Source organism: Schistocerca piceifrons, chromosome 4 (genome assembly GCF_021461385.2).
Source record: "Schistocerca piceifrons isolate TAMUIC-IGC-003096 chromosome 4, iqSchPice1.1, whole genome shotgun sequence".
Lineage (NCBI taxonomy): Eukaryota > Metazoa > Arthropoda > Insecta > Orthoptera > Acrididae > Schistocerca > Schistocerca piceifrons.
Window position 1 is genome coordinate 100426955 of NC_060141.1, and position 25322 is coordinate 100452276.

General features: G+C 41.4%; 1 protein-coding gene across 2 annotated transcripts in view; it reads left to right on the forward strand.

Moving 5' to 3' along the window:
* LOC124795149 (ribosomal protein S6 kinase delta-1) overlaps positions 1 to 25322 on the forward strand; it is a 191715-nt gene that overhangs the window by 94942 nt on the left and 71451 nt on the right. For both annotated transcript variants that reach the window (XM_047259032.1, XM_047259033.1), the window contains exon 8: positions 15268 to 15387. In XM_047259032.1, coding sequence (XP_047114988.1) covers positions 15268 to 15387 — 120 coding nt within the window. The remainder of the gene's footprint in view (positions 1 to 15267; positions 15388 to 25322) is intronic.

The window sequence follows — 25322 nt, forward strand, 5'->3', positions numbered from 1 at the left end:
CACACCTATTCCCGTCTGGGCCTTTCGTTCTGCACTGCCCAACCTGCCTGTCGTATCAAGTTGTCCATTCTCTCTGACACGTACTTGAGCGACCATTTCCTGTGTGCTATTGGTTTGCTGACTCCTACACCACCTATGTGTAAACGCAACTGGCAGCTATCGAATGCTGATTGAAGCCTTTACTCCTCCCTGGCAATCTTCGCTGAACAACATTTCCTCAGTTGTGATGATCAGGTAGAATACCTTAGAAATGTTGTCCTCACCACAGCAGAATGTTACATTCATTGTACTTCATATGTATAATGCCATGTCGCGGTCACTTTGTGGGGCGGCGGGTGGATTAAATGTTGAATTGTAATGTTTTGTTTGTAATGTAGAAAAGATGCAATTCCCTGCCATTTTAACCATATGTGGGGCTACTGGTGAAATTATGTTGTTTAAAAATGTTCTTATTATTTATGCTGTTGTTTTGCCGTTCTCAACACTGGCTCTCTAACTACAATATTGGCAACCAGAAAGTGATTAGCAAACCGTGAAGCCTGTAATTAGAATTCCTAGTGCCCACTTCATCTGAGAAATACTCTTATAGCTACAGCTTAAAGCTCTGAGGAGTTAGGAGATTGTCTGGGATTCATAATCAAAAACGATCGTGGAAAAAACGTTCTCTATATTCTGAAAGTCACAGATGAAAAAAAAAAAAAGAATCCACACAATCTGACTAACAGAGCAGTTCAGAGTCTAATGCGCTGATGCAACTATAACTGTCCAAATTAAATGTTTAAGTGAATGCTCGCCATAATTTGATGATAATGTTCATCAAACGCCACGCTAAATAATGGTAGAATGTCTGTCCCGCGGCGGCACGTGAAAATACGACATACGTAAACTGAAGATAGATAATTAAAGTCGTCCCAGAATTAACACTTCTCTCAAAAATGATTTCATGGTTACGCGTATCCCGAGTAACTTAATAAGGCATCCGAGACTGTTTATAGCAATGATACCGACGCGACGCGACTCCCGACGCAGATGGTGTGCTATCCAGTGTCTGGAGAGAACTGGGGCCTTGCTTCCTCGTGCAGCGTTCTTATATATAAAGCCGCGGTGCGGACGGCTAAGGGAACGCCTGATCAAATCGGCTCTCCCTACTAGCCTCTGGGCTAGTAATGCACCACTTTTAAGTTATTGAATAAATCATTGCTTCCTTTGCTGATGGCAGATGAAGCTCTCAATTTAAATGTGCATTCAGCACACAGGTAAGTAATCATAATAACAGTCTGACGTGGCTAAGTAAAATATTTTGGGCGAGAGAATTAATTTAATTACACTACACGCAGTAGACGAGCTCTGAACTTGCCCCTTGGAGATACGCTATCGCCATAGTTTTATAGTTATTCAATTGAAACTTGTCACATCTTTATGATTATAGCGAATCTCCATTCTACTTAAATTTAAACATCCTAGCCTTATTTATTCGCCTACTTAATCTATCTTGCTTCCTTAATTTTTAAGACAAAAGCCAGAAAATTATGAATTTCAACTAAAATCTTTATTTGTGAGATCTAGAACACTGTTTGTATTAAATAATTATGAAAAAGGAATCCAAATATAAATTTTTAAGTCTCTAGCTCTTTTCTGTTGCGCCAATGATTTTTACAGAAAAAGTCCAAATTTTGAAAATGCTTAAAGTTATTTAACTGACATTCAACACATATTGATTTAGTATTACTCCTGACATGATAGAAACGTTTCAGGTTATTTACTTAATTTTTAAAGTATTGCGCAACATTCATGACGTCAGAGCTAGTTACAGCGGACTAGGCTGGCACACAATGGAAAGACTGATGTGAAATTATTATGGCATGAGTGGGCTGCTTCCCTACAACTTGGTGGACTGAGGCATGTCAAGATGCAGTTCATGCGCAGAGACATGCTCTCTGCGTTTTTAACCATCTCCTACGATGGCGAACTGTACTCGTTATAAACAGTTGTGCGCGCAGTGTCATCGCATTCTTCGGCACAGCAAAAAAGCTAGCTGGATTCAGTTTATTTGTTTTTTTAACAGTTCCACTCCCTCTTACATCATGTGGGCCAACCCCTGGTGGCTCTTTGGGACTGAGGTCCATTTCCCAATTTCCAGCCTGACCATAGCAGATGATGTCATTGAAGACCCCATTGGTATCCTCATTACCTTAGGCTGCTGTATTGCAGAGATTTGGAGTGCTATCCACTATCACCTTGCCTTCCTCTATTGGAAACGAGTGGAGGAGGCTCGGGTGATACGATTCTCCTTTCAGAATTGTGAACGTTACAATGCCACCTTTACTATGAGGGAGCTATATCATGCTCTCTCTTCATCCTGACTTTCCACCCCAGGGTCAGGCAATGTTCACATTCAGAAGTTACAGCATCTTTCACGTGCGGAAAGCGTTTTCTGCTTTATATGTGCAATTGCAACTGGGCAGAAAGCATGCTTCCCAGTGCTGACCTGAAGCCACCGTCATACACAAACCTAAGCCCAGTAAGGACAAACACTTCCCTTCTAGCTACCTCCCCATTTCTCTCACCACCTATGTTTACAAGGTGAGTGTGGGTTTTGAGCGTGCCATTCTGCGGTTGACCACCTCATCACTTTGTCAACCCATTCATGAATGGTTTTCTGTGGAAATACCAGGATGTGTCTGTGTTTTTTGATTTGGAGAAAGCCTACAACACTTGCTGGAGGACTGGTATCCTCTATACTCTCTACACATAGGGCTTCCACGGCTTCCAAGGCCACTTGCCCTGTTTTCTTCAGGAATTTTTAAAAGCCAGAGTTTTCAAGATCCATGTGGGCTCTGCCTTGTTGGACACATTTATCCAGGAAAATGGGGTGCCCCAGGGCTCCATCCTGAGTATCGTCCTCTTTGCTGTAGCTATTAACTCTATTATGACCTGTCTCCCACCGGGCATTTCTGGCTCCCTTGTCGTCGATGATTTTGCGATCTGTTGCAGAGTCTATGGACTTGCCTCCTTGAGCGGCGTCTTCAACTATATCTCGATCATCTTTACTCTTGGAGCATCAACAGTGGATTTTGCATTTCCGCTGACAAAATCATTTGTTTGAATTTCTGGCAGTGCAATGTGTTTCTTCCACTGTCTTTACATCCTGGGTCTGTTGCTCTTATGTTCACTGAAATTACAAAAATTCTATGGCTCACACTTGATAGGAAACTTTCTTGGTCCTCCCAATGTCTTATGTGGCTGCCTGCTGTACATGGTCCCTCAGTGTCCTACGAGCCCTAAGTGGTACTTCCTGGGGAGTGAGCGAATCGGACCACCTTCCTCTGTTTGAACCAATCCCTTGTCTGTTCAAAACTAGTCTATGGGTGTTTCCTGCACATCCATCCATCTTACGCTGTCTAAATAAAATCCACCATCATGGAATGTGTTTGGCAACTGACGCCTTTTACATTAGCCAGGTTGAGTGTCTATGCAGAAGCTGCTGAACTACCACTGCCATACCAGTATAATGTTCTACTCAGCAGATACACATGCCATTTGTCTGCCATGCCCAGCCACCCTTCTTATGACTCCTCCTTTGATGACTTTTTTGACCAACAGTATGGGGTGTGTCCCTCTTTTCTGTTACTTTCTGGATTTTGCTTTTGGCTATTGCTCCGGCAGCTTTACTTCATGCTCCGTGACACTTTCCCAATGGGTATGAACTCTTCACCACCTTGGCTTCATATGGCAGCCTGTGTTCCCCTGCAACTTCATTCACTTCCTAAGGAAACTACTCCAGATTCAGTCTATTGCCATCAGTTCCTCGACCTTTGCATATAACTTAGTGATAGTGCCTTAGTGTACTCTGATGGCTCTTGGACCATGTATGAGCAGCGCCTATTAGACGGAGGGGGTCTGACAGCCGATCAGTTCCAGTCATTCCACCAGGAAGGAGGTACACGGCTTGTGTTTGTAGTTCAATCGTGCCTAGATGGTCAATACATCGGTTTGATTGCGTCCAAATTGTTACTTTGTGCCAGGATATGCTCTCAGCAAGGAAAGTGTCCAGGCATCTTGGAGTGAACCAAAGCGATGTTAGGACATGGAGGAGATACAGAGAGACAGGAACTGTTGATGACAAGGCTTGAACAAGGTGTCAAAGGGCTACTACTGCAATGGATGACCACTAGCTACTGATTATGGTTTGGAGGAACCCTGACAGCAATGCCACCATGTTGAATAATGCTTTTCGTGCAGCCACAGGACGTCATGTTACGACGCAACTTCACTCCTGACGTCTATGGCGAGGTCCATCTTTGTGACCATGACACCATGCAGTGCAGTACAGATGAGCCTAACAACATGCCGAATGGACTGCTCGTGATTGGCATCACGTTCTCTTCACCGTCGCATATGCTTTCAACCAGACAATTGTCTGGAGACGTGTTTGGTGGCAACCCAGTCAGGCTGAAAGCCTTAGACACATTGTCCAGTGAATGCAGCAAGCCCTGCTGTTTTGGGGTGGCATTATGTGGGGCTGACTTACACTGCTGGTGGTCATGGAAGATGCTGTAACGGCTGTACAATATGTGAATGCCATCGTCCGACCGTTAATGCAACCATATTGGCAGCATGTTGGCGAGGCATTCGTCTTCATGGACGTCAGTTTGTGCCCCCACCATGCACATCTTGTGAATGGCTTCCTTCAGGATAACGACATCGCTCAACTAGAGTGGCCAGCATGTTCTCCAGACACGAACCCTAACAAACGTGCCTGGGATAGATTGAAAAGGGCTGCTTATGGACAACACCCACCAGCCACTCTGAGGGATCTATGCTGAATCACCCTGAGGAGTGGGATAATCTGGACCAACAGTGCCTCGATGAACTTGTGGATAGTATGCCATGCCGAATACAAGCATGCAACACTGCAAGAGGACGTGCTACTGGGTATTAGAGGTACCGGTGTGTACAGCAATCTGGACCACCACCTCTGAAGGTCATGTTGTGTGGTGGTACAACATGCAATGTGTGGCTTTCATGAGCAATAAAAAGGGCAGAAATGATGTTTATGTTGATCTCTATTCCAATTTTCTGTACAGGTTCCGGAACTCTTGGAACCAAGGTGATGTAAAACTTTTTTTGATATGTGTAGTTATGAGCCCTGATGAAATTCTTCAGTGCAGATGTGAAAGCACAAGGATTACTGTGAAAGTTTTTTTAATTCTTGCGGTAGATTATTGTAAATGGATGCAGCAGGATGCTGTACATTTTTCTGCACAAGAGTCTAGGCGGTGGAATACAGGTGCAGATTGGATTTCTGGCAAGTATTAACAGAATGAAAGCTGCTAATCCCAGGGAAATGAAATGATCATATGGCATTTATTGGCCACGATATCCCCTTCAGGGTTTGTCCACCATATTGCAGGTCTTTTTAGCTGATGCCACTTTGGCCACTTGCATGTTAATGGTGATGAAAATGATGGTGAAGGACACACAACACCCAATCCCCTGCCAGGAATCAAACTATAAGCTCATATTATTAACAAGAAAGGCCATTAAAGAGGATGTATATTGAGAGGCCATTGTCAGAATTCCCAGTTTCCTGAACTTGAGTCGACAAGAGATTCACGAAATTGTATCACATTTTGCTTAAACAGCTCATTTCTGAGCCAAAAATACCATTTGTTACTGGAAAGAGTTGCTCCAGAATACAGGGTGTTTAAAAAATAATGACCCAATTTTGGATGGTAATAACTACAAAAATAGGAAGAGCTGGCGAGGAAATGTGTGTTGTTTGAATGGGTATGACCTAGGTTTCTGAAAATCTCTATTAGATATCAGTTAGTGCCTCCTGTCAGTTTGTAGTTAATCAGAATTGAGACGGTGACCGCTCAACAGAATGCATTTTGCATGCTCCAGTTTTCAAAGAGTGAGCCAGTGATTTTGGTCCAGATGCTTCCTGTCAGTGTTTTGGCACTGATCTGCTTGCACTAAAATGCATTTGTAGTTGGTACCACCAACAGGATGCTTGTGCAAAGCTATGAGTCCAGGTCGACTTTGTACATCTGACAACATGGTGGAAAGAATGCGGTAAACGTTTGAGCGGAGTCCACGAAAGTCTATTTGTCGTGCAACCAGGGAATTGGCAGTGGCTCATATGACTGTCTGGTGAGTGTTAAGGCATCATTTGCTCTATACACTGGCACAATAATGTACACTAATTTCTCAATGACACTATGCCTCAGTGCTGGAGAGGGTGCATTAGACCCTGCCCTGCATTCGTGGTCTAAAATGCTACATGTGACCCCATGCAATTTTTTTCCTTGTCGGAATATGTGAAGGGAAACATGTTCATCCCCCCTTTAGCTTGTGAAATAGAAGACGTGGGGAACAGAATAACAGATGCCGTAACTTCTGTAAAAGCAGATACATTGTGTAATGTTCACAACGAATTTAGTTATCGATTAGGTGTTGTTCATGCTGCTGCTGGTGAACACACAGAGCATCTGTGATAGCATAGCTACAACTTCAAGTGTTTGTGAGTATTTTGCAATCTGTCCCATGTTTGTAGTATGTTCTTATTGACAAATATAGAGGTTTGAAATCAGGTCATTCTTTTTGAAACACACTATATAATGCCGTATGTTGTAAGTGAATGACAATAAACCAAGTAGAATAATTTTTTTGTTCGACTATCACTTATTGCAGTATTGTTTGAATGATTAATATAGCAGTACTCAGTTTTTGAACAAGACCCTGAATATGGGCTTTCTTTGTAACATACTATCTATCTGAAACCTTGGAATTTCGATTGTTCAGACTCACTAATCACAGGCCCATTTTGTTTAAACAAGTTGAATTGCATGATAAAAATGGTAAAAAAATGGATGTCACTGAGATTTAGCATCACTTTATTTTCTACATGCCATGAACTTATGAACTGGACTATTTGATACAATGACCATGTGGCACTCAACATCCTTTACTGACAAGCTAGTGTCATCACCAAACAGAAATATTTTAGAATCATCTGTCATATTAGAAGGCATGATATGCCTTCTAATATTTAAAAATGAATATTTATTTTGTTTGTCTTCTAGGTATTTAGCAGCAATAGGCAGCCCGGGTGGCTGACTAGTGGGATAAGGCTGTCATGTAGAATAAAGCGGGAATTATATCAAAATGTTAGAAGTAGTCACAATCAAGCTGCAGTATCCTACTACATACAGTATTGTAAGGTGCTTAAAAAGGCAAAAGGAAGGCAAAGAGTATGTGGCCTGCAAAGGAAATAGCTAATTCTCAGGAGAAAATTAAAACCATATGGTCAGTTGTGAAGGAAGTGTCTGGTCAGCAGCACAAGGTCGACGATACAAAGTCAGTTCGCAGTAAAAATATTTCTGTTACTGATAAATCAAATATGTGTACAGTATTTAACAATCATTTTCTGAGCGTTGCTGGTGAAATAAATAAAAATTTAGCTTCTACAGGGAATTATATAACACTCTTGGCAACTGCCTTTCTGAGATTGGTGTCTGAAATACTCCTCTGTGTTACAGACAAGGGAGAGATTGAGTCAATAATTAAATCAGTGAAGACTAAGGACTCTCATGGTTATGATGCAAGTGCCTAGCAGAATATTAAAGAACTGTGCTGCACATGTTAGCCCGGTATTTATCCATATTTGTAATTTTTCCTTTAGGAATGGCCAGTTTCCTGAATGATCAAAGTACTCAGTAGTAAAGCTGCTTTATAAAAGGGGAGAAAAGGATAATGTAGACAATTCTAGACCTATTTATATGCTATCAGTGTTTGCTAAAGTTATTGAAAAGGCTGTATATGTAAGGATAATTGATCATTTTATATCACACGATTTGCTATCAAATGTACAGTTCGGCTTTAGAAGTCGCTTAACAACTGAAAATACTATAGTCTCTTTCCTCTGTGAGTTACTGGATGGGTTAAACAAAAGGTTTCGAATGCTAGCCATATTTTTTTATTTAACTAAGTTGTTTGATCACAAAATATTGCTCCAGAAGTTGGACCAGTACGGAATACTGGGAGTAGCTCAAAATTGGTTCACCTCTTACTTCAACAACAGACAGCAAAAGGTCATTATTCACAATGTCGAGACTGGCTGTGGTGTGGGGTCTGAGTGAGGTACAGTCAAGTGGGGGGTACCCCAGGGATCAGTTTTGGGTCCACTCCTATTCCTTATTTATATAAATGGTACGCCCTCTAGTATTATGAGTAACTAAAATATTTCTGTTTGCTGATGACACTAGCTTGGTAGTAAAGGATGTTGTGTGTAACATTGGCTCGATTTCAAATAGTGCAGTTCATGACCTAAGTTCATAGCTTGCAGAAAATAAATTATTGCTAAATCGCAGTAAGACTCAGTTTTTATGGTTTCTAACACACTATTCAACAAAACCAGACATTTTAATTTCACAGAATTGGCATATGATTAGTGGAACTGAACAGATCAAATTTCTAGGTGTTCAGATAGATAGTAAGCTGTCGTGGAAAGCCCATGTTCAGGATCTTGTTTAAAGACTTAACACTGCCATTTTTACTATTCAAACGGTCTCTGAAGTGAGTGGTATTTTGATATGAAAATTTGTCTGCTTTGCTTATTTTCATTCACTTACGTCATATAGTATTATATTTTGGGGTAACCCTTCTCATTCTAAAAGGATATTTTTGGCTCAGAAATGGGCGGTTTGGGCAGTATGTGGTGTAAGTTCACAAACCTCTTGTCAACCCCCGTTCACGAGTCTGGGTATTTTGACATTGGCCTCTTAATATATATATACAGGATGTTACAAAAAGGTACGGCCAAACATTCAGGAAACATTCCTCACACACAAATAAAGAAAATATGTTATGTGGACATGTGTCCGGAAATGCTTAATTTCCATGTTAGAGCTCATTTTAGTTTCGTCAGTATGTACTGTACTTCCTCGATTCACCGCCAGTTGGCCCAATTGAAGGAAGGTAATGTTGACTTCGGTGCTTGTGTTGACATGCGACTCATTGCTCTACAGTACTAGCGTCAAGCACATCAGTATGTAGCATCAACAGGTTAGTGTTAATCACGAACGTGGTTTCGCAGTCAGTGCAATGTTACAAATGCGGAGTTGGCAGATGCCCATTTGATGTATGGATTAGCATGGGGCAATAGCCGTGGCGCGGTACATTTGTATCGAGACAGATTTCCAGAATGAAGGTGTCCTGACAGGAAGACGTTCGAAGCAATTGATCGGCGTCTTAGGGAGCACGGAACATTCCAGCCTATGACTCGTGACTGGGAAAGACCTAGAACGACGAGGACACCTGCAATGGATGAGGCAATTCTTCATGCAGTCGACGATAACCCTAATGTCAGCGTCAGAGAAGTTGCTGCTGTACAAGGTAATGTTGATCACGTCACTGTATGGAGAGTGCTACGGGAGAACCAGTTGTTTCCATACCATGTATAGCGTGTGCATGCTCTATCAGCAGCTGATTGGCCTCCACGGGTACACTTCTGCGAATGGTTCATCCAACAATGTGTCAATCCTCATTTCAGTGCAAATGTTCTCTTTATGAATGAGGCTTCATTCCAACGTGACCAAATTGTAAATTTTCACAATCAACATGTGTGGGCTGACAAAAATCTGCACGCAATTGTGCAATCACGTCATCAACACAGATTTTCTGTGAACGTTTGGGCAGGCATTGTTGGTGATGTCTTGATTGGGCCCCATGTTCTTCTACCTACGCTCAATGGAGCACATTTGCATGATTTCATACGGGATACTCTACCTGTGCTGCTAGAACATGTGCCTTTACAAGTACGACACAACATGTGGTTCATGCACGATGGAGCTCCTGCACATTTCATTCGAAGTGTTCGTACACTTCTCAACAACAGATTCGGTGACCGATGGATTGGTAGAGGCGGACCAATTCCATGGCCTTCACGCTCTCCTGACCTCAACCCTCTTGACTTTCATTTATGGGGGCATTTGAAAGCTCTTGTCTACGCAACCCCGGTACCAAATGTAGAGACTCTTCGTGCTCGTATTGTGGACGGCTGTGATACAATACGCCATTCTCCAGGGCTGCATCAGCGCATCAGGGATTCCATGCGATGGAGGGTGGATGCATGTATCCTCGCTAACGGAGGACATTTTGAACATTTCCTGTAACAAAGTGTTTGAAGTCATGCTGGTACGTTCTGTTGCTGTGTGTTTCCATTCCATGATTAATGTGATTTGAAGAGAAGTACTAAAATGAGCTCTAACATGGAAAGTAAGCGTTTCCGGGCACATGTCCATGGATTGGTAGAGGCGGACCAATTCCATGGCCTTCACGCTCTCCTGACCTCAACCCTCTTGACTTTCATTTATGGGGGCATTTGAAAGCTCTTGTCTACGCAACCCCGGTACCAAATGTAGAGACTCTTCGTGCTCGTATTGTGGACGGCTGTGATACAATACGCCATTCTCCAGGGCTGCATCAGCGCATCAGGGATTCCATGCGATGGAGGGTGGATGCATGTATCCTCGCTAACGGAGGACATTTTGAACATTTCCTGTAACAAAGTGTTTGAAGTCATGCTGGTACGTTCTGTTGCTGTGTGTTTCCATTCCATGATTAATGTGATTTGAAGAGAAGTACTAAAATGAGCTCTAACATGGAAAGTAAGCGTTTCCGGGCACATGTCCACGTAACATATTTTCTTTCTTTGTGTGTGAGGAATGTTTCCTGAAAGTTTGGCCGTACCATTTTGTAACACCCTGTATATATTCCTTACTGTCATTTCTTGTTAACAATTTTAGCTTATTCCCAAGAATAAGCAGCTATCACTCAGTTAACAATCGGCAGAAATCAAACCTGCGTTTGGATTGGACTTCCTTAACTCTTGTGCAGAAAGGTGTGCAGTATACTGCTGCATCCATTTTCAATAAGCTACCATTCGAATTCAAAAATCTTAGCAGTAATCCGTGCGCTTTCAAATCTAAACTGAAGAGATTCCTAATGAATCACTCCTTCTATTCTGTCAAGGAGTTCCTTGAAAAAGTAAGCTGATTCTTGTTGTATTGTTGATTGCGTTTACTTAAATTTATGGATTGACTCTTTTCGGGTTCATAAACATTTGTTTTTATCTGTTATTACTTTGATGTTGTAATTTTGTGTACTGACATGTTCCATGAGCTTGGAGATTTGCTCCTCAATTTGGTCCTACGGAACTTGACATGTAAATAAATAAAATCTAGTTACAGTGAAACTTTGGCATGTCCTTGTGTGCGTGCAGGTAAAGCTTTTTGTGGGTGTAAAAACCACTTACCATCCATAGGGATTGGGGTGAAGAGGGGATGTCTAGGAAGCTTGGCTCAGGAACATCTGGAGCAGTTCCAGTCAAATTTTGCATGTATGTGGCTCATATTGTTTGTTAGTATACTTCTACTATCCCAGTGTGTGCGGGGGTGGGGGTGGGAATTAATGACATGTGAGGAGTTTCAGTAACAAGCAGTATTAATATCATATCCCTAGTTTTTGGGATCACTAGACTTCTTGGTGACGGTGGCTATGACAGTGACAATAACATTAACATTTCACCCATAGACTTGGGGACAGAGAAGGGGGGGGGGGGGGGGGTGCAGATTTAATGACAAATCAACATAACTCTGTAATGTCTCAAGGAATTTCTACCAAAATTGGCATATATATCACTTGCTATATGGAAAAATTTAATGTGGTAGTGAGACATCCCTAGCACTAAGAATTTGTGGTGAAACAGTTGACATAAAAATGTAAATTAATAATGCCTGGAGCAATTTGAACCAGATTTGGTATGTACAGGGGTCATTATTTGTATAAAAATTACTGCAAGAGTGAGATACCCTTACTATCCCTAGGGTTGGGGGTAATTGTGTTAATTAGCATTGCAGACAGCCAAAAATTTTGCCTGCATGTTTTGTGGCCAAAGATCATGCTACTTGGTTCAATACCACAACTACATTTTTCTGTTGAATCACATATGGAATATCAGACCAGCTGTGTGGCTGGATTGAAGAGTTTTTAGCAAACAGAACACAGCATGTTGTTATCAATGGAGAGACATCTACAGACGTTGAAGTAACTTCTGGCGTGCCACAGGGGAGTGTTATGGGACCATTGCTTTTCACAATATATATAAATGACCTAGTAGATAGTGTCGGAAGTTCTATGCGGCTTTGCGCGGATGATGCTGTAGTATACAGAGAAGTTGCAGCGTTAGAAAATTGGAGCGAAATGCAGGAAAATCTGCAGCGGATAGGCACTTGGTGCAGGGAGTGGCAACTGACCCTTAACATAGACAAATGTAATGTATTGCGAATACATAGAAAGAAGGATCTTTTATTGTGTGATTATATGATAGCGGAACAAACACTGGTAGCAGTTACTTTTGTAAAATATCTGGGAGTATGCGTGCAGAACGATTTGAAGTGGAATGATCATATAAGATTAATTGTTGGTAAGGCGGGTACCAGGTTGAGATTCATTGGGAGAGTCCTTAGAAAATGTAGTCCATCAACAAAGGAGGTGGCTTACAAAACACTCGTTCGACCTATACTTGAGTATTGCTCATCAGTGTGGGATCCATACCAGATCGGGTTGACGGAGGAGATAGAGAAGATCCAAAGAAGAGTGGCGCGTTTCGTCACAGGGTTATTTGGTAACCGTGATAGCGTTACGGAGATGTTTAGCAAACTCGAGGGCAGACTCTGCAAGAGAGGCGCTCTGCATCACGGTGTAGCTTGCTCGCCAGGTTTTGAGAGGGTGCGTTTCTGGATGAGGTATCGAATATATTGCTTCCCCCTACTTATACCTCCCGAGGAGACCACGAATGTAAAATTAGAGAGATTCGAGCATGCACGGAGGCTTTTAGACAGTCGTTCTTCCCGCGAACCATACGCGACCGGAACAGAAAAGGGAGGTAATGACAGTGGCACGTAAAGTGCCCTCCGCCACACACCATTGGGTGGCTTGCGGAGTATAAATGTAGATGTAGATGTAGATGGTGCAAAATAGCAGAGGATAAGATGGTTGCCAGTGACAATTCTTTTTCTCAAAGTGACAAGCAATTACTGGCAGAATTAAGTTTCCTTAGAATTCAGCTGCAACTGCAAGAAAAAATTAGCTAAAGATACGGATGAAATGTCTTGTATAAATGTATGTGAAATGTGTTAAATGTATGTGACATACATGTTACATGGGTGAAGTCACTTGGAAAAATTGATACGCAAAAAATCATTGTGTTTCATTTATTTTGTATAGGTAAATGTGTCTGCTTTGTATACGTGTACCTACTTAGAAAGAAAAAGATGCTCTGCAATGCATGCCAGGTTAGTTTTTGTGAGAAACAGTAGTAGAACCATCACTGATCCTCGAGGCACCAGCCACTTAAACATGCCTCAATTTGACAGCAACTCAAAGTTGTTCTTATTATTTTGGAGGATGACCTTTTGCTTTATGTTTTTAAAATATAAGTTGAAACACTAATGAGCTGCTTCTCTTATTCCTTAATGGTTGAGATTCTGCGGTAATATTTTACGATCAACACAACCAAATACTTAAATCAAAGAAGATGTTAATGTTCACAACTTTTTGATTAATCTATCCAGAGTGTCGCAAAGGAACTGGAATTGGGCATTTTCAAATCTTAAACCACTTCTAAAACTGTACATTCAACAGAAAATTATGTGAACTGAAATGACAATTAAATTTTTGCAAACACCAGTGGCATAGAAATAGGTCTAAAATAGTCTATGTTATCGCTTTCTCCATTTTTACGAAGCAGTTTCAGTACTTAGTACTTTAAACATTTCCTAAAGGAAAATAAACATTTCCTAAAGGAAAAATTACTGGACTAACATGTGCAGGGGCTGTGCTGTTGTATCGTGCTAGATATTCAGTCACGTCCATGAGACTCCTTAGTCTTCACTGATATAATTATTGACTCAGTCTTCCCCTTGTAAGTACCACAGAGATGTACATCAGATAGCAGTCTTGGAAAGCCATTTTCAAGAGAGATTTATGATACCTGTAGAAACTAAGTTTTTATGTAGTTCAACTGCTTTATCCATCAAGTGATTGTTAAATACTGTACATATTTCATAGCTATTTTTACAGGAGCTCTTTGCAGAGTGGGGGAACTAGTCTGTATTGTAGTACAGAAAGTTTCTGAAATGTCATATTGTTTGTGTGGTGCTGTGATATACCAGTAATGGCAGATTCAACATCTACGAGCAGTTCACTAACTTTATCTCCAGTACCCCTTACATTTTGCTGGAAGGTGCCACACCACACACTGCACACACTAAATATCAGATTTGCCAATCTCCCCTTCCCATACTTATTGAAATGAAGGCCGTGCCCAGTGAAACTTGATCTCTTAATAGACTCAATGTGAACCATACCCTTCTTCATCAGTGCATTCCCAACCCCCATACATCTTACAGCTGTAATAAGATGAGTTGAATCATGACCCCAAGACAGCTGCATTTTGAATAGCTATCTTTTACAGGCCACAACTTACTTCATACTTCTGTCCCTATCCGGTCTGTTACCACCTCCACCCACAGTCGCTATCTGATCCTCATTTGTAAATCTTATATATAACTCCCTTATGTTGTCCATCACCTGAGCCAACCTTGCACTATGCTTTGCTTCACAATCCTGATGACCTGGTACTCGGCCCCCAACACTTATTGCAACAGTTATCCTTCACCTCTGCCATGTAGATCAGTAGGGGAGTTTGAGGCAGAGGTCAAGTTCTGTACCATTGTGCCTCAATGAGTTTAAAGGCAGATGTAAGTATAGCAGATTCTTGTCACCTAATCTACTTGTGTTTCAGTGTGATTGCCACCTAGTGTTCTGAGCTTGTGGCTAGTCTCACATGGTGCTAGCAGAGTAATATTGGCATGACACTGATATCCAGTTTGGGATTACTGTTTATCTAGGACCAAGCTACAAGACAGACAAGTTGTTACATCCCAAGTAAATAAACTGTGATTAGTAGTTGTCATTCATGGTATTACTGTCAGTTTACTTTGCTCATGTTTACCTTTTATCCAGAGTATGTAATATTAAAACTTCTCCACCCTCAGTTGTTTTATAAATATCATTGTGTTTTATTTTATTCTGTATGACACCATCTTTGTGTTCTAAAAGCATTTCTTCTTATTGATGAACAGCCATGTTTTCTGTGTTTTATGTTGCTGTTATATCTATCTGTGTGGTTAATACCAGGAGTCTGAACATCAGCTATCAAGACATTCCTCAGAACTGAAGTCCTACAAAGTCCTTGGAATTATTGATAGAGTGATGTTGGCTCTGAATAGACAAGAAAACAAGTGCTATGTTATTAAGGTGAGTGAAATAATTTTAATGTCCAAAGGTTTTATACACCACAGAAACAGTTTTCTTTCTTAAGGTACTTCTTCACTATCAGAAACTTCATTTACATTTTTAGGGAAAAATAAAAGCACAGTTTGGGAAGAAATCTGCAAATGATTTCTTCTATAAATTTTGGTTGGTGAATAATAATAATAATAATAATAATAATAATAATAGTGATGATACCCTTATCTACGTAACAGATAACTTGAAAAGTTTCTTTCATGTTCTGAACTAGTATCACAAATCATTCAGGTGAATTCACAATGTTTCTTCCATGATGTCAGCAGTTTGAGCAGTTCCAAACATTACTATATATTTCGTGTGGCCGTGATTCTGAGGTACCATTTATGATAGAGATGACTCAGTTTCAAATGGCACATTTTAATAATTTTTATGCTCAACTCCCTGTACTTCACACATTTCTGAGCTGTTTCATTATTGATATTTGCATCAAATAAAACTGTCATGTTTATAACTTGTTTGTTAGCACTGCACATTATTATTTACTCAAATATATGGTAGCTCATAATACAAGTCGAAATACCAATTTATCACAAACCAGCCAATGATAAGCCCTGGCAGAAACAGATTCCTTTGTGTAGATCAATAAACTCTTTCAACATGGAGGCGGACACAGTCTTTTACTGTTTACCCAGAACAGGGTGTAGTGAATTGAGCAAATTCTTTTATCCATGGATCGTCACAAGAGACATTAGTCATGAGACCTACTGAGAGTGGTGCTTATGGTGATCTCTGAGGTTTTGCCAAATGACTTTCTTGATGAGGAATTAAAGCCAGTTCCTCCACGTAGCCCATACTGTTGTGACTTGGCAAGACAGCCAAGCCACTACGAGGTGAAGCCGAAAGGCACGCGTTAAAGCTCACGCAGGATGGCGTGAGGTCTGGAACAGGTCAGGGATATGAGACTAGCAAAAATAGCACGTATCTGTTGGAATACTTAACTTTAATCCATAATTGGTGAACATCGGTCTGACGGTACATGCATCACAAGATAAATAGCAAATGATAATGGCGCCTTGCTAGGTCGTAGCAAATGATGTAGCTGAAGGCTCTGCTAACTATCGTCTCGGCAAATGAGAGCGTAATTTGTCAGTGAACCATCGCTAGCAAAGTCGGCTGTCCAACTGGGGCGAGTGCTAGGAAGTCTCTCTAGACCTGCCGTGTGGCGGCGCTCGGTCTGCAATCACTGATAGTGGCGACACGCGGGTCCGTCATATACTACCGGACCGCGGCCGATTTAAAGGCTACCACCTAGCAAGTGTGGTGTCTGGCAGTGACACCACACATACACCAAAGATATTAAAATTTCAGTGTAAGAAGCATTAATAATTCCATTTCAGTCAGTATATATCTCGTGGTTATACAAGGTTCATAATATTTTAAAACTATTATCACTGTACCATTTGTTGCAGGAACCTAATTCTTCAAGCTGCCAGTGAAGAGATGAACATACTGTTTGTGTCTAATTATTTAGGGACCTGAAAATGTAGCATCTATTTTTGGCAAAATTCCTTTATTATCATCATCATTATTATTATTATTATTATTATTATTATTATTATTATTATTATTATTATTATTATTATTATTAATTTATTTATTTATTTTTCACCATATACATATTTAAAATTTGTGTCATGCTGTGTGCCTGAAGATGAAGTCTTAGTGCTTTGAAATCGACTGTTAAAAAGAAAATCATAGTTGGAGAACTTTTTGACTTGAATGCTTGCTTTTGCAAATATTTCAACAGTTCTTTCTCCAGAATGAAATTTGTTTTCACAGATGACTGTTTCTGATGAAAAACATCAGGATTTTCCTGCCAGTGAAATGGGTGCATCTCTGATTTAAGGCATTTCTCAACATTATTTTTCTTTACTCACCCAATTCAATAATTACAAACTATAGAATATTAATTTTGAACTTTTGTTGGCATTCATAACAATGTGACCCATACTTGACAATGGTGCAGGCAGAACTGACAAGTCACTCAGTGTAGAAGCAGAACTAAAAGTAACTCTGTAACTGAGAAAATATCAATATTTGACAAAATAATTTAATTGGATAGATAAAAAAATCTACTCACCAAGTGGTGGTAGAACACACACACACATAAAAGAGGGTTGTAATGAGGCAAGCTTTCAGAGCCAATGGCTCCTTCTTCAGGCTGAAGGGTTGAAGGGGAAGGAAGAGTAGTGAAGGAAAGGGACTGGAGAAGTCTAGGAAATGTGGTAGATTTCGGGAAAGTCACCCAGAACTGCAGGTCAGAGGAAACTGGTTGTTGGGGACTGCATCAGTCAAGATTTGAAAACCTGAGTGCTTAAAGGTGGAAGGCAGGGTAATATGCAAGACAGAGATTACTGCTTAAACCCCATGCATGAGTTAATAAGAGTGAAAAGCTAAGTACATTGTATGTAACCGAGGTAGGAGGGGCACATTGAAAAATAGACATGAAAGACAATGAAAGACGTAGGAAACTAAAACGGAATGAAGAAAAGAGTAGTTACTGTGAAGAAACCTCATACTTCCGTGCGTAATCATCCCACTAACCTAGTTCACAAGCAGATTTCCTGCCATCACATCCAATCCTGGTACTGCTGATCCCTCCAAAAAACAACTTCGGAGCACACAACTGGTGACTCAGTATTATCCTGGTCTGGAATGTATTAATAACCTACTTTGATAGGGCCATGACTTCGTGAAATCGTGCACTGAAATGAGAGATCCATTCTGTCTGAAATCTTGCCCACCACACCTAGAATAGCTTTTCATTGCCCTCCCAATCTCCTCAATATTCTTGTCAGACACTATGCTCCTTCTGCACCCATCTTCCTTCCCTATGGCTCCTTGCCCTGTGACCATCCCCCTTGCAAGACTTACCCTATGCATCCTTCTACAACCAGCTATAGCAGCCCTGCAACTGACAAAACATACACTATGAAAGGGAGAGCCATGTGTGAAACAACACGTCATATACCAGCTGTTACGTTAACACTATTTGGCCTTTTACAGTGTCATGACTATCACCAAATTATCAATTAGGATGAATGAGCATGGGCAGAGGGTGTTTACTGGCAATATGCAATATCCTGTTGCAGAGAATGCTCAACAACAGAGGCAGAGGGTGTATACTGGCAATACGCAATATCCTGTTGCAGAGAATGCTCAACAACATTACTATCATGACCTTGGTGCCTGTTTCACCACACGTACCATCTGGATTCTTCCCCCAGACACCAGTTTCTCAGAACTCCACAGGTGGGAACTAGCGCCACAACATGTCCTTGATTCTCACCACCAACCTATCCTTAATTTACATTAATTTCTTCTGTCTTGGCATTTCTTCACAGTAAGTACTCTTTTCCTCTCTTTGTTTCAGTTTTATGTGTCTTTCATTGTCTTACTTCTCTATTTTTCACTGCCCCCTCCCACCTCTGTTACGTACAATGTGCTTAGAAATGGCTCACGCTGTATAGCGCATTCTGTTACTTTGAAAAAATAAATTGTTTTTAGGGATGCTAAAGATAAATAAATAAGGGTTTTAAGAGCAAATAAAGACACATTTAATCAAAATGCAACATAAGTACCCTTAAAATGTCTCTCACGCCTGCCCTCATCCAATATCAAGATGAGAGAAGGTAATTACATAAGTTATTCGACTATTTCACAGTTATTAATATTGTCACAGAAGAACAGCAGGGTCACCATGGTACAGTGGTTATGATACTAGACTGTTGCATAGAGGGTCATGAGTTCAAAACTGTGAAATTTTAATTTCTATATTTGGTTCGAGTACATTCTAGAAGTATCCACAAATGTCAAGAATCATTGTACTGGAATGTTCTGTAACTGTATATATACCATATGTGTTCTGGCCAGAGGCAGTTCGCTCCATGCTCTTGTATGTGCAAGTGCTGAATAAACCTTCGTTAAGTGAAGTGGGTGTTCGTCATTCATGTAATTACACCTTCTTCTATGTGACATTATTCTGGTGGAGGCGCTGGGTATTGGAACTTGTGATTGCGCACACTATCGACAACACAGTGGCTCCCATCAGGCCACAACAGAGCTGCCATTTACGTGGCGAGAAACCAGAGTTCGAGCCATATTCAACAGATCGCAATCTATCAGAGACTGAAGAAGAGGAGGACGTTACGATGACAGCAACTGTGTGCCACCACATGAGACATCCTTCCAGGTTCTCTGGTGACAATGGCAAAGATCCAAACAAGTGGCTGCAGGTATATGAGCATAAAGCCAAATTTAACAAATGGGATGACACTATGTGTTTGGCTAATGTTTTTTTCTACTTGGAGGGCACTGCCAAGAATGGTATGAGAACAATGAGGAGACATTAACAAGCTGGGAAGTGTTCCAGGCAGAACTGGGCAAGTATTTCAGTGACACACAACAACAGAAGTGCAAGGCTGAAAATAAATTAAAGTGCAGGGCACAGTGTCCAGGAGAAACTACAGCATCCTACGTTCAAGACGTCTTGGAGCTGTGTAAAGTAGTGGATCCTAGAATGAAGGCAGAAGATAAGGTTGCACATCTCATGAAGTGTGTTGCTGAGGACATGTATCAAGCCCTACTCACGAAGGAGGTTTCGACAAGCAGACGACTTCATAAAATGGTGCCAGTACATCGAGACAATGCATTAAAAAAGAATTACAAGAAGTTTGAACGGCTTCCAAACATTGTATCGATGTCTGTGATGTAGGAAGAAACTGATTCACAAGTGTTCTTCGCCAGATAGTGAGAGAGGAAGGTCAGAAGGCGCTTGGATTGCACGGTGAGCGAAAAACTGAGACACTTCAAGAGGTCATAAGGGAGGAAGTGGGACAGACATTGAACCCAATCTCTCATCCTTCATTTCCCTTTACAACGGTGAAAATGTCAGGACCCAGGTGAAGTTACGCTCCTACAATGCCGCATGAGGAACCTGTTTAGGCACCAAGGAAGACTGAAATCTAGAGGACTCAGGATAACCAACCTATAAGTTTCCACTGCGGTCGACCGGGACATGTGGTGCACTGTTGTCGAGAAAGGTGGCAGATATTTGATGGTGCTTGTGCCAGAAGACAGCAGACTGATCTTAGCCGACACCAACTCCGGGCCGACGAAGGTGAACAAGAAGATAGGGTGCAGGATGATGTAGGTCACCATCGCCACAAGCTAGCCACTAGAGAGGACGCTCCCCAACATGCTGATCAAGGTCTTCATCGCCATTTAGAAGCTCCAGCCAATCAACTAGCTGCACAACCTGAAAACTAAAGGGTGCGACCTTCCTTGGAGGTGAGGCCATCAAAGAGAAAAATCCTCTTCCGTCGATCACTACAAAAATGATAGGAAACTACACTGATATCTGCACGGATGGCCGACCAGCCCAAGCGCTTGTGGACTCTGGAGCATCATAATCATTAATTTTGGAGAAGTACCATCATCAGTTGCAGGAAACTGTATTTATTGACAACAAAACAGCTGAAGGTGGCTAATGGGAAATATGTAAAACCTAAAGGAAGATGTGTGATTTGTGTGGCATGAGTGGCCATACACAGCCCTTTGAATTCATTGTCTTACAAGAGTGTAGTCTAGATGTCATTCTCGGATGGGACGTTTTGAAAGCTTCTGAGGCAATTATTGTGGTTGCTCAAAAATTATGCTAGACGAGATGAGATACTGTGGACAGGAAGATGCGCATCCGAGTGTTTGGAGACTGTGTGCTGGATGAAGTGGTCATTCCTGCAGTCAGCACTAGAAAGGTAACTGTCATGTGTCATGCCATGCATCAACCCATGGATCTTGTAGTGGAATGTAAGAGAAGCATACCACTGAAGAATAACTTGGTCTTTACAGCCTCTGTCATCTCATTTAAGAACAGTTTTGGTGAATTGTGGATAATTAACTGTCGCCAAGAACTGCAGATTCTTCCAAGACACATGTGCGTAGCAAATGCTGAGCTGTTAATTGCCGATCAGCTGAGCATCACAAAAACCTCCGACGCCGAGTCTGTGGGCAAAATTAGCACTATGAGACAAGATGATCTAGCTCGATAGTCACCAGATTTCACTAAGGAGCAACAGAAGATTCTACTTGCCATTCTTCAAGAGTTCTCTGAATGCTTCAATCTGCAGGTGAAGAGCAAATTAGACAAATCGACGGTGAAGCACTGGATTAGCACTGAAGACCATCAACCAATAAGCCAGAGACTGTCCCGCGTGTCAGCAACGGAACGTTGAATAATTCGCGACGAGGTAGTGAAAATGATGAAGAATGAATCATCCAGCCTTCGCAGAGCCCATGGTAGTCACCAGTTGTTCTCATCAGTTAGAAGAATGGCAGTTGGTGCTTTTGTGTTGATTACAGGAAGCTTGATAAGATAACTGAAAAGGATGTTTACCCTCTTCCACGAACTGATGATACCCCAGATTGTCTGAAGTGGGCCAAATTTTTCTCAACCAGGGCCATGTACTCGAGATACTGGCAAATCGAAGTAGATGAGGCTGATCGTGAGAAAACTACATTCATCAGCCCTGATGGTCTGTATGAGTTTAAGGTGGTGCCGTTTGGTTTGTGTAATGCACCAGCAACTTTTGAACGGATGATGGATAATCTTCTACATCATCTGAAGTGGACAGTGTGTCTTTGTTCCTTAGATGACATTATAGTGTTCTCAGCAACATTTGATGAACATATAAAAAGACTGAGGGCCGTTCTTAAGTGTCTCCAACAAGGCAGACTGAAACTTAATCCAAGAAAGTATCTCTTTGGAGCAAAAGAAATCAAAATACTTGGACACTTTTTGTCAAACTAAGGTGTGCGGCCATACCCAGAAAAGGTGAGATCTATAATGGAGTTTCCTATTCCTAAAACTATTAGAGATGTGAGAAGCTTCCTTGGATTATGTTCTTATTACCATCGTTTTATCAAAGCTAGGCCACTCCAAGAGTTGTTAAAAGCCGATGGTGCTCAACAAGATTCTTTCGATGTGTTGTGAAAATCCCTGACAACTGGCCCTGTACTTGGTCTGTATGACGAGAGAGCACTCACAGAACTACACACAGATGCCAGTGGGTATGGGATCAGTGCTGTTCTGGTGCAAATTTCGGGTGGAAAAGAGATGGTTATAACCTATGCTTCTAGGACACTTACAAAAGCCAGGAGAAAATACTCAACTACAGAAAGAGAATGTCTTGTGATCTGGGCCATGTGCTAATTTAGACAGTATCTCTATGGAAGGCCATTCACAGTTGTTACAGAGGATGCAGCAGCATGACTCACCAGGTAGGCACTACATCTTCAAGAGTATGACATTACCATAGTGTACAAAAGTGGAAGAAAACATCAAGATGCCGACTGTCTCTCAAGAAACCCTGTGCAAGACCATCAAGACTTTGATGAAGATAGTGACTGTCTCACTGCATTCCAGGATCTCTCTGCTAAGGAAAGATGCCAAGATATCTCAAATTATGCTTGCCTTAAATTGGTCAGAGGATGTGAAAGGACAATTTAAGGTAGTTAATGGATTATTTTGCAAGAAAAACTTTGAGATGTTTGAAAAGAGGTGGCTACCAGAGATTCCTAAACACATGCACTTGGATGTTCTACAGAAATTCCATGACACACCTGAGGCCAGACATTTAGGGTTTATTAAGACATACAATAGGATCTGCAAGAGATTTTCTGACCAGGTTTATTTAAGATTGTCCATCACAACGTGTCTCACTGTTGAGAGTGCCAGAGGAGAAAGGCAGTTCCTCAGAAATCACCTGGCGGACTCATACCAATTCCACCAGCTGAAACGCCTTTCCAGCGTGTTGGGATTGACCTCCTCAGGCGATTTCCAACGTCTGCTAGTGGCAGTAGATGGATTATGGTTTGCTCTGATTATCTGACATGCTGTGCCTTTACAAAAGCCGTGAAGCATTCAAGGTAGCCAAATTCATCGTGGAAGACATTATATAAAAACATGGTGCCCCAAGGTCGTTAATTATGGATCAAGGGAAGGTTTTTTAATCGAATCTTGTGACAGAGATAAACCGTCGGTGCTACATTACTCATTACATGACGACTGCCTACCATCTGCAAACTGACGTGCTTACTGAATGCGTTAATAAGACTTTGGCCGACATGCTTTCAATGTTCGTCAATGTTGAGCAAAGCAACTGATATGAGGTGCTACCTTTCGTGATGTTTGCCTACAACACCGCCAAACAAGACACCACAGGATTTATGTTGTTTTTCCTGGTGCATGGGCATGAGGCGACTACGACGATGGACGCTGTGTTTCCGTTACATTCTGATGACGTGGACAACGACTGCATCAGCCAGTTGTTAACCAGAGCTGAGGGAGCTTGGCTTTTAGCTCGACTCCACACACTGCAGGCTCAGGAAAACAATCGCCGAAGGTATGATGCAGGCCACTGCCCTGTTGTGACCAGCCTGGTGACCTCGTTTGGATCTTCACTCCTGTTCAGAAGGTTGGTCTCTCTGAGAAGCTCCTCAAGCACTACTTTGGACCTTACAAGGTTGTAAGACAGTTGTCTGATGTTACTTATGAAGTTGAAGATTTCGACCCCGACAAAAGACAACGAAAGATGAGAGATACGGTCCACGTACTTCGAATGAAGCCCTATAAGGATCCTATAACCCAGGGTAAATTTGACGTTCCAACAACAAGCAGAAAGGTGATAAAGAGCTTAGTGGCAAAGGAAGTTCTAAGAAGATCACCGCGAGGGCGAACATCTATCATCGGGAGTCATAGTATGCAGGACTGATGACTCGTTCCTGTACTAGGAGGACGTAACACCAAGATGCTGTTCCCTTTAGGAGGGAGCAATGTTACAGAAGAAGCTGAGTAGCACAGTTACCATGGTATAGTGGTTATGATACTAAACTGTTGCATAGAGGGTCGTGTGTTCAAAACTCCCGTGGACTGTGAAATTTTAATTTCTACATTCAGTTTGAGTACATTCTAGAAGTATCCACAAATGTCAAGAATCATTGTACTGGAATTTTCTGTAACTGTATGTATACCGTATGTGTTCTGGCCAGAGGCAGTTCGCTCCACGCTCTTGTATGAGCAAGTGCTGAATAAAACTTCGTTAAGTGAAGTTAGTGTTCGTCATTCCTGTAATTACACCTTCTTCTCTGACAATATTTTTAGCATAGAACAGAGAATAATATACCGTATTTACTCGAATCCAAGCCGCACTTTTTTTCCGGTTTTTGTAATCCAAAAAACCGCCTGCGGCTTACAATCGAGTGCAAAGCAAGCGGAGGCTCTTAGAAATGTTGGTAGGTGCCGCCACAAATAACTTCTGCCGTCGAATATATGTAGCGCTACACAGGCATGCTTTATAGGCTCAAAGATAAATACTGGCACCAAAACCTCTGCGTCAGTAAATAAATTAAAAAAAAGGGTGGAAGACGAGCTTTTTTTTCTCCGCCCCGAGTTTCAACCACTGCATTTTCATACATTATCCAACGAAGTAAATACAAATTTCGTATTGTTCATCTTCGAATGTAGCAGAATTTCAATTTACTACGAAAATCCAACTGGTAAGACTGTTTGGGATGTTTGTCAATATGACCAACTCTACGTTCAGAATTTTTTCCTACCTGTGAGAAATGGTGGTTGGTAATAGGAACCTGATGAAATGTGAATCACATGCAGTATTCTCTTCACCATAAGAATAATACGAATATAAACGTTTTGCCATGTATTCTTTCGTGTTTGCTGCTATCTTATTTAAATTCTGTCTGCCCAATAAACTACAAAACTAGAGTGAGACAACAGCAAACGCGGAAGAATATACGTATCGTGTCATGTTTATATTCGTATTATTCTTATGCGTAATAGTGATACTGTCAGAAATGAAGCACGG